A 10,416-nucleotide genomic window follows, 5' to 3' on the forward strand; every position below is an offset into this window, starting at 1 on the left:
TAAGGGGTGTGGAGTTCCCAATCTATTTCCAGATGTCTACTGATTTGTTGTACTGTTTTTGAGATAAAATGTGGCCCCTGTCTGAAGATCTTGTGTCTGGAACCCTGAAGCGTGGTATTACCTATTGTAACAATACCTTGGTTACCTCCTGGGCTTTGGCAGTTCTGGTGGGAAAAGCCTCTGGCCACCCTGAAAAGGTATCTGTTAAAACCAACAAATATAGATACCCCCCTTTTCTTGGGAGTTCTGAGAAGTCAATTTGCCACTGTTGTCCAGGCCCATGGCCTTTCCCAATCTGACCAAGTTTTGGTTTGGGGGTATTCTTGGGTCTAGTCTGGAGGCAAATGTCACACTGCCGGGTTACTTGAATGACAGCAGAGTGTAGATTTCTGGCAGTGATCTTTTTGATGAGATAGTTATACAGGGCATCTATTCCCCAAAGTGTTTTCTGGTGCTCTTCTCTTACTAGTGACCATAACAAATGAGAAGGGATGACTATTGTCCCTTCTGCAGTAATAGCCTATCCTTCTTGGTTATATTTTCCTCCTTGATCCTGAATTAATTTTCTATCTTTTCTGGTATATACTGGCTTACCTTCAAGGGAGACCTGTCCATTGGGAATTAGGGCTCCCTCAATCATTATCTCACCTTTTGCTGCTTTTGCCTCTCTGTCTGCCAGTTCATTCCCTTTCTCCAATTTTGAGCTCACCTTCTGGTGTGCCTTAATGTGCATAATTGCTACCTACTCAGGTAGCTGGACTGCTTCTAGTAGTTGCAATATCTCTTGTGCATGTTTGATGTTTTTCCTTTGTGAGTTTAACAGTCCTCTTTCTTTCCAGATGGCTCCATGGGCATGTACAACCCCAAATGCATATCTCGAGTCTGTATAGATGTTTATTTTCTTTCCCTTGGCGATCTCCAGGGCACAGGTTAGAGCAATGATCTCTGCCTTTTGTGCAGAGGTATCTGCTGGCAAGGGTCCAGATTCTATTACCTCTTTGCAGGTGGTAACTGCATACCTGGCGTGTCGTTTTCCACTGATGATGTAGCTGCTCCCATCAGTGAACCAGGTTTCTGCATCATCCAGAGGGGTGTCTTTCAGGTCTGGGCAGCTGGAGTAGGAGGCTTCAATAGTCTCCAGGCAGTTGTGGTGCACCAGCTCCCCTTGATTCCCACTGAGAAAAGAAGCTGGATTGATAATGTTAGTTACAACTATCTCTACATCATCTTGTTCTACCATGATGGCTTGGTATTTCAGGAACCTTTGTGGGGAAAGCCAATGTCCACCTGTTACTTCTAGGACTGCAGACACTGTGTGAGACACCAATGCAGTCATTTTCTGGCCCAGGGTGAATTTGCGGGCTTCCTGAACATTCAGCACCACTGCAGCAACAGCTCTAAGGCATCCTAGCCATCCCTTGGCTGTTGTGTCTAGTTGTTTGGAGTAGTAAGCAACTGCTCTTCGGTACGGACCCAAGTCCTGGGCCAGTATTCCCAGGGCAATTCCTTGCTTCTCATGGGAAAACAGGAAGAACGGTTTGCTTACATCGGGAGTCTAAGCACTGGAGCTGACATTAGGGTGTTTTTCAGCTGGTGGAAGGCTTGTGTGGCCTCTTTTGTTCACTGGAGTTCTCTGTTCCCGCTTGTAATGAGCGCATACAGAGGTTTCACAAGCAACCCGTAGCTGTGTATCCATAGCTTGCACCATCCTGTCATCCCTAAGAATGTTCACAGCTCCTTCACTGTTTGAGGTTTCGGGGTTTGGCGTATTGCTTCTTTGCAATCTTGCCCTAGAGTCTGTTGTCCAGCACTGATTTCATAGCTCAGACAAATTACCATTGGCTTCACTACCTGGGCCTTTTTCTTTGATACCCTGTATCCCTGAAGTCCCAGAAAGTTTAGTAGGCTTACTGTCCAGGCTATGCATGCCTCTTTTGTCCGGGTGGCTATGAGGATGTCATCCACGTACTGCAGTAGTTTTCCTTCTTCTGGGGGAGCCTCCCAGGATTCCAGATCCTTGGCAAGTTTTTTCCCAAACAGAGTAGGAGAGTTTTTAAATCCTTGAGGCAACACAGTCCAAGTGAGCTGGGATTTGTGCCTGCTTTTGGGGTTTTCCCATTGAAATGCAAAAATTTTCTGGCTGTCCGCATGGGTAGGAAGGCAAAAGAAGGCATCTTTCAAGTCTAAAACAGTAAACCAAGTTAGCTCAGGTGTCAGGCACATTAGCAGAGTGTATGGATTTGCGACTACAGGATAGAGATCCTCATTTATTTTGTTAACAGCCCTTAGATCTTGTACTATCTGGTATGACCCATCAGGTTTTCAGACTGGCAAAATGGGAGTATTGAACTCAGATAGGCACTCTTTTAACAAGCCTAACTGCAAAGTTTTCTACTATGGGACTAATTTCCTTCCTTATCTTCCTTTTTCAGAGGGTATTGTTTAATTCTAACTGGTTGTCTTCCTTCCTTAAGTTTGATTAATACAGGGAGTGCATTTTTTACTCTCCCTGGTACATTGGAGGCCCACACTCCAGGAAATACTTGATTTTTTATTTCTTCACTAATATCTCCCTCCATTTGAATGGCTGTCAACATTAAACTCAATGCCTCTATGTACTGTTCATCATTTACCTCCAGAATAACCTCCCCCTTTTCAAATTTAATGGTTACTTGCAATTGTTCTAACAAGTCCCTCCCCAAAAGGTGTCTTGGGGAGCTGGGCAAATGTAAGAATTTATGAATGCCCCATTGCTTTCCGAGTCTATACTTTAATGGTTTGCAAAAATATGCTTTTTGAGGTTGACCAGTTGCTCCTATTACCATAACATAATCCTTCCCCACAGGTGCCAAAGTTTTATTCAAGGCTGAATATGTTGCCCCTATATCAACCAGAAATTCCACTTCTTTCCCTTTTTCCCCCAGTTTCAATTTTATAACCAGTGGATCTTCTTGGGTGAGATCTACTGGTCTTCTTCAATCTTCTTTCACATATGCAATCACCTTTCCCTTTTCCCCATCTCCCTTTTCCTGAAAGCCACCCTGTCTTCATTCCGGGCACTGATTTTTCCAGTGACCATATTTCTTACATCCCGGTCTCTGCCCAGCTGGGATGGGCCTTGTCTAGGTGGTCCCTGTCCATGTTTCCCTCTTTCCCTCTCACTAAAAACAGCTACGAACTTCTTAATTCCCTGTTTATATCCTTGTTGGGGGTTAAGTGCCCTTTTTTTTTTTTAGTTCTGGCTTGCCTGTGGAATTTTTACCCATTAGTTGCAGGGACAACCTAACTGTGGGTACTTGGTGGGTGCTTGAGAGAAGACAGAGTTCAGCCGGGCCCAGGGTGGGAAGGGGGCAAGAAAAAAAGAAGGTGGAGACAGTTTGGCGGGCTTTCTTCAGCTTCAGAAAAAGACACTTTGAGCGCGGACCTGTTGCAGTGGAGAGAAGGGAATTCACCATCACCCAGATGGAGCTGCTGCTTCTTCTCCTTCTTCCCTCTTCGTTGGTGACCTCTCACCCCCTGTCCTGCTGGGACGTGTGGCAGTGCCAGCCACCGCCGCGGAGCTGCTGTTCCACCTCAGCCACCGGCCCAGGATCTCAGCTCATCCCTGCTGCTCCACCTCAGCCACCGGCCCATGATCTCAGCTCATCCCTGCTGTTCCAGCCGACTGTTCCTCGGAGCCCTGCAGGAGCACCGGGACTGCCCGCCCGAGGGGTTTGTGAAACAAAGCCTCTCCTCCATCCCGTCTCAGCCGAGAAGGCTGTCACAGGGCCCTTGGTTCTATTTTGTTGTTAATGCTGTAGTTATTGTTGCTTGTTTGCCTAGTTATAAATACTAGTAAAGAACTGTTATTCCTATCCCCAGATCTCGGCCTGAAAGCCCCTTAATTTCAGAATTATAGTAATTCGGAAAGAGGGAGTCTACATTCTTTCATTCCAAGGGAGGCTCCTGCCCTCCCTAGCAGACACCTGTCTTCTAAAACCGAGACAATCCCTCTTCCTGGTTACTAAAAAGTCTCCACGCCTCATCCAACAAAATCTCCAAGTTCCTCCCATCTGCTCCCCAAAGCTTTTGATGTTTACACCTTATGTCACCTGTAGACTGCCCCAGGAATAAATTAACTGCTGTATCCCTACTTCAGACCCAGGGTCCAGTGATGTGTGACGACCTCTTAATTTTTCGAGGAATTCAGATGGCAACTCAGAGGGCCCCTGCTTGACTGCATATAAAGCTGACCAATTTATAGTTTTGGGGATGCCTCTTTCCATCCCCTTTGCGATCCACTCCTGATAGCTTTCTAATTTCTTCAATTCTGCTAATCTCTTTGGGTCCCACTGTGGGTTTTGGAGTGGGAAATAATCTTTCACATCCAATTGTTGGGTTTTATAATAATCTTCTGCCAAATCCTCTCCTGTTTTTATAATTAATTGTTTTTCTGCCTTGGTCAGTGCATCCAATAATAATTGCATATCACTCCAATCCAGATTGTGTTGTTTTATTATATATCGCAGGCATTTAGCTGTGTTAATTGGATCACTGCGGTAATTTTTAGCAATCTTTTCCCATGCCTCCAAATCGATTGTGGAGAAGGGAACCTTAACCAATACCACTCCTCCTTCTGGTGCCACTGCCTCTCGCAGCGGCGCCTGTAATATGTGTGTCTGTTGTCTAGTCCGGTGTGCAACCAGAGGGGTGTCTGTAACCTCTGAGTCCACATCCTCATCCTCATCCCTTTCTGGTCTTATATGGGGAGGCTTAAGCAAATCGTCTGCCAGATCTTGTTCCTGGGCCACAGTCTGATAAACCTTATCTGATTTTGTGCATCTTTGCCCTATGCTACACGCTGAACAACACTGCTTAAGCCTCCCCCTCTTAGTCTTACTCTCCTTCTCCAGGGCCAATACCAGAGGGTTAGAGGGAGCCCTGATCCCACAGTCCCTCTGCCATTCGGGGTGATTTCAGAGGGAGAAAAACATATCAGCATATGTTACCTCTGCCCATTTCCCTCCTGAGAAAGAGCATGAGTTACAATAGCGTGTTATAGTCCAAAGTTCCACTAGGTGGCCACCTCGCTCCCTCATCCAATTTATATAGTGGCCACCAGTCCTTAGAGAACCTGATTAAATCCCTCTTGTTCTGAGTTCCCCCACGCCCAGCAATGTCCTTCCAATGTGCAATAATACAACCTAGCGGACTTGCTTTAGGGATTTCTTTACTTTGTCTAGTTCCCATTATGTCCTCCTTCCTGTTCTGTCCCATTTCCACACAAGCTCCTCACACACAATCCCAATTTGCAGGCACCCAATATGACTTTTCCACACACCAAACTCAGATTTTCAACAGTACCAACGTCTTTCACAATCTCCACACTGCAATAAAACTCAGCCAGATACCAATCCTTTGATTCTCTGGTAGCTCTAAATTTCTCACAAAGACAAGTTATCTCATTCACCTTCTCTGGAATACTTAGGATTTGTACTGCGGGAGGGAATTTCTCAAATTGTCTGTCCACGGTTAAAACAAATGCTAACTGCTCTGCATTCAAGTATAACACTCCTCACACTAGGGTTTGCCCCAAACTGACTCCAGTCACTTCGCTTTCCTCTGGCTTCCTCAGTCGCCCGAGGTCGGAGCTGCGGATAGAGCTCCACACTCGCTCCGCACCTCTGGTGCGTCTCACTCGCTCATTCACACACCAAACACACTCAGTGACTCAACGTGTCCGGACTTAGCATTCACACAAAACAAGGGTTCGCTCGACTCACCCCCAGAGTCGCTAGCGGGCTGCTCTATCAGCTCAGCAAGAACCCCCCTTCATCGGCCGCGCTATCGGCCAGGATCGATCCCTTTCCCTCTGTCCCCGGCCCCTCCTGGCCGGCTGCTTGCAAGCCCACCGGGACTGTGCTGTACGACAGACGTCTCTGTTCGCTTTACCAGCAGCTCTTGCCTTGATACTTAATTCATACCCTTATCTGCAGGCCGGCAGGTCGTTGTCTGTCCCCACGGTGAGCGAGCCGAGGTTCAGGTCCTTCCCGGAAAGTCCTGGGGGCGCGCCAGGGAATCCGTTCCTCGGCCGCTCCCGCAGCCAGACAGAGACCCTCCTGCCTGGCTCGCCAAAATGATATGCGGAATAGAAAAGAACTCTGTAACTCGCAGAATAGTTATAAGAGTAGCTATGAATTTATTCAGCGCTGAGGTGCATGGGGATATCTCCTCGGAAAAGCATGTGCACCTTTTTGTTTTGTTTTTCTCTTTTTATCCTTTACAAACTAGGGTTACACGATACGCCTAATACATATTCATTTTTTTCTAACCCCACCTGTTCTCACTTCATATTAAAATTAGCTCCATGGCCCTTTTAGTCCTTTGACCACCTTTTGGGACTTTAAATCCATTCCTTCTGGCTTAGGGTCTGAGGAAACCCCTTTATCCTGTGGTGCCTTTGCGTCTTGTTTGTGTATTCCTGCTCCTTATCTTATCTTGTAGTCTGACCCTTTTCCTGTTCTTGTGGATCAGGGTGTCAGGGTATGGTTTTTGTCAACACACACACCCCCCCCCCCCCCTCCTTTTCTAGTCAAGCATTTCTTTATGTTTATTTCCTAATTCTTAATTTCCCTGTTTCATCATCCATGTATATAAAAATCTGAGGGGAAGTGTAGAGGACAGAGACTGGCTCTTCCCAGCAGTGCCCAGGGGCAGGATTAGAAGCCATGGGCACAAACTGGAATGCAGGAGGGTCCCTCTGCATGTCAGGAAACACTTTTCCCTGGCCTAAGTTTCCCAGGAAGGTGTGCAGTTTCCATCCTTGGATATTCACAAAACCCACATGGAGACTGTCCTAGGCTCCTGGCTCTAGGTGTCCTTACCTGAACAGGTGAAGAGACAAGAGAGACCCCAGAGCTATCTCCATCCTCAGCCAATCCAAGACCCCGTGACCTGTGTCTGGGATGTGCCTGTGTCACTAGAGGACATGAAGTATAGCAAAGGGTTCTGAGAAATCACACACACAGCAAACACAGAGGTTTTTTCATGAGGTAAAGAAGCTTTTATTTCAGGGTTTTGTCAACTCTTTTATAAGCTGTTCCAATCAGGTCACCCTAATTGGTAGAAGGAACAACATTTCCCTCATCCTATTGGCGGGACAAGAGAGAAAACACTTTCAGAACATCTGTGTCTTGTTTTGGAAAAGTAAAACCTTATTTATACAAATAGTCCTTAAGAAAGACAGTTCCCAAAGACTTTCCCTTGGGAACAATCAGCCCCTGAGAGCTTGAAATTCTTTCAGGTTCAGAAATCATGTCCACATGCCTGTGCATGGGTGTTTATGTGCAGCTGTAGTGTGGGGGGCAGGGATTTGAGGTGGACGTGTGCAGGTGTACATGATGGTTTGTACATGTGTGTGCCTCAGATGTGTGTATGTGGAGTGTGTATACAGCTGGGTGTTCATGTAGATCAGCATATATGCACCCACATATATAGGGGTGTCCCTATGCACTGCTGTGTAGGGTGATACATGTGGCTGTAGGCATGGCTGGGAGCAACTGGAAGGTGGGTAGCAGTGGGTATGTACCTATGTACTGTTGTGCAGCCTGCATTTAAATGTATGCAGGGCTGTGTGTACAAACCTGTGCATGTGTATGTGTGAACTGCTGTGTGTGCAGGAGAGTGTGTGAATGTGCACAGCTGTGTGTGAATGCTCACTCCCTGGCCTGGGTGTCTCTGCATGTCTTTGTAGTATGCATATGTAGTGTGCATACTGTGGATGTGTGCAGTGTGGATGTCATGGGGGTGTGTGTGGTGCAGGTGTGTTAGACAGTGTATGTGGTGTTGGTGCGTGCACGGTTGGTGTGTGTTGGTGTGTGCTTCTCTGTATTGTGTTGGTGTATGGTGTTGGGATGTGTGTTGCTGTTGTTTCTGTATCGGTCTGTGCAGGGTTGGCGTGTGTTCTGTATGTATGTGTAGTTGTTTTTGTGTGTTCCTCCCTGTGTTGGTGCTGTTGGCCTCCATGTGTCGATCTGTGCACAGTTGCTCTGTGTTGCTGTGTGTGTGCTGCTGCTGGTGTGCTGGTGTCTGTGTGCTGCCGGTCCGTGCACAGTGTGTGTGTGTGTGTGTGTGTGTATTGTTGTGTGTGCTGGGGCTGTTGGTCTGTGTGCTGCCGGTCCGTGCACGGTGTGTGTGTGTGTGTGTATTGTTGTGTGTGCTGGGGTTGTTGGTCTGTGTGCTGCCGGTCCGTGCACGGGGTGTGTGTGTGTGTGTGTGTGTGTATTGTTGTGTGTGCTGGGGCTGTTGGTCTGTGTGCTGCCGGTCCGTGCACGGGGTGTGTGTGTGTGTGTGTGTGTATTGTTGTGTGTGCTGGGGCTGTTGGTCTGTGTGCTGCCGGTCCGTGCACGGGGTGTGTGTGTGTGTGTGTGTGTATTGTTGTGTGTGCTGGGGCTGTTGGTCTGTGTGCTGCCGCTCCGTGCACGGTGCGCGCTCGCGGGACTTACGCAGCACTCACACTGGGCGCACGCATGTGCGCATGACCGTGCACGTGGGCGCGCACGTATGCGTTTGTGCACGCGAGTCACCGCGCATGCTCGGTTTCGTGCGCGTGCCCGAGCAGCTCCGGACGTGGCAGCGGCGGGAGCGATGAGGACGGTGCCCTCGGGGCCGAGTGCGGGGCTGTGGCTGCTGCTGACGGTGGCACTGGCGGCTAGCGGCGGCTCGGAGCACCCCCGGCTCCGCGAGGCCGTGCTGCGGGACCTGGCCCGCGGCAAGGTGGAGGTGAGCGCGGGTGGGGGCCGCGTGGCGCGCCGGGGGTGAACCGACGCCCGCCGGGTGCCTGACGGGGTATCCTCTCCCGCAGACCTGCGGTGGGTGACGGCTGAACCGCCTCAGGGAGGTACGTACCGGGGCCGGGCCGGGCCGGGGAGTCGGGGTTTCCCAACACTGAGCCGGGCCCGGCTGGCCACTCTCCACAGGTGAAGGCGTTCGTCACCCAGGACATCCCGCTCTAGTACCCGCCGACGGCGGCTGCAACGCTGGGGTCCGGATGGGATGGGATGAAGTATGGGAGGGACGGGCTGAGGGAGGATGGGGTTTTGAGCGGAATGAAGGACAGGGTTTGGTGAGAACTGGAGGACAGGTGGTTAGGGGAGTGTGATGGAGGATCGGATGGTATTATATGGGAAACGGGATGGGATGGTATGTAATGAAGGATGGAATGTGGGACAGAACAGATGGGATGGAAGGGATTGGGATATGAGAGAACATTGGCTGGGGTGGGGGCTGGTACAGAATATGCAGGAACGGGATGTGACAGAGGGTAGAAGGGGATGTAATAAAGGATGGGATAGGATAAGGGTTGCATGGGCCTGACCAGTGCTGCCCACTCCTTGACACATTGCCCAGCCATAACCTGGAGATGAAACACCTGCCTGGCGCTGACCCTGAGCTTGTGCTCCTCAGCCTCCAGTATGAGGAGCTAGAGGTGAGTGGGCAATGTGGCACCTGCTGCCGCACGGCTTGGGGTGGTCAGTGCCTTATAGGTGCCAGGCTATAACCCTGTCTGGGTGCAGAGAATTCCCCTGAGCGACATGACCCGGGAAGAGATCAACCAGCTGATTCAGGATTTGGGCTTCTACCGCAAGGAGACACCTGATGCCCCTGTGCCAGAGGAGTTCCAGTTTGCCCCTGCCAAGCCTCTGCGAATACTGCTGCCCCCCCAAACACCCACCACTGATGGCAAGACCCCATCCAAACATGACAAGGAAGAACATCCAGACCTCTAGCAAGGAGTGCCACACTTGGGGCAGGGTCTTGCAGCCAGTCCCCAGTCTAGGGAATGAGGGTGCTATGGCAGTTCAGGATGGTGTCAAAAGGTGGTGAAGACTTTTTCCCCCCACCCTTCTTGGTGCTGTGTAGCCTCTGCCCCAAGGATGCCCCAGGCAGATCCAGCCTCAAGCAAGGGCTTCCTGGACACTTGAGGGCATTCTGACGGTCCTGTGTGCTGGTTGATGCCCTCCCATCCTTGGAGCCCATTATCCCTGGCCAGTTGGGAGGAGCAGCATTCCTTGCAGTCCCTTGTTATGCCCAGAGGTTTAGCTGCTCTCAGCACTGGGCAGCAGTATCCTGCCTGTATGGGACAGGATGAAACCCTCAGCAGAAAGCACTAGGTGCTAAGGGTAGATGTGCTGAGTCCCAAAGGTGGGAGAGCTGCCCCAAGAAGAGCACAGCACAACCCACAGCAGGGTTATCATATCCAGCTCCTAGTAAAGCTTTTATTTGCAGTCACCTCACTGTGTCATCTTTTAAGAAGGAGCTCGGTGGCATCCTGCACCACTGTGTTCCAAGTACAGCTGTGTGCCCCAGAGCTTCTCACAGAGGCAGGAGAGGATAGCAGTCCTAGTCACTGCTGGTGAGCCACAAACCAACCTACAG

At 49.7% G+C, this 10,416-nt stretch overlaps 1 protein-coding gene across 1 annotated transcript; it reads left to right on the forward strand.

Annotated features, from left to right (window-relative positions):
- Window positions 1–5,834: 5,834 nt before the first annotated feature.
- SELENOM (selenoprotein M) lies at window positions 5,835–10,269 on the forward strand. Its single transcript, XM_086856418.1, has 5 exons — window positions 5,835–8,760; window positions 8,843–8,878; window positions 8,958–8,992; window positions 9,388–9,466; window positions 9,555–10,269. Exons 1-5 carry the CDS (start codon window positions 8,542–8,544, stop codon window positions 9,765–9,767), a joined length of 582 nt encoding a protein of 193 aa, XP_086712544.1. The 5' UTR covers window positions 5,835–8,541; the 3' UTR covers window positions 9,768–10,269.
- Window positions 10,270–10,416: the final 147 nt, after the last annotated feature.

The sequence above is a fragment of the Cyanistes caeruleus genome, chromosome 18, assembly GCF_971803275.1.
Source record: "Cyanistes caeruleus chromosome 18, bCyaCae1.hap1.1, whole genome shotgun sequence".
NCBI lineage: Eukaryota > Metazoa > Chordata > Aves > Passeriformes > Paridae > Cyanistes > Cyanistes caeruleus.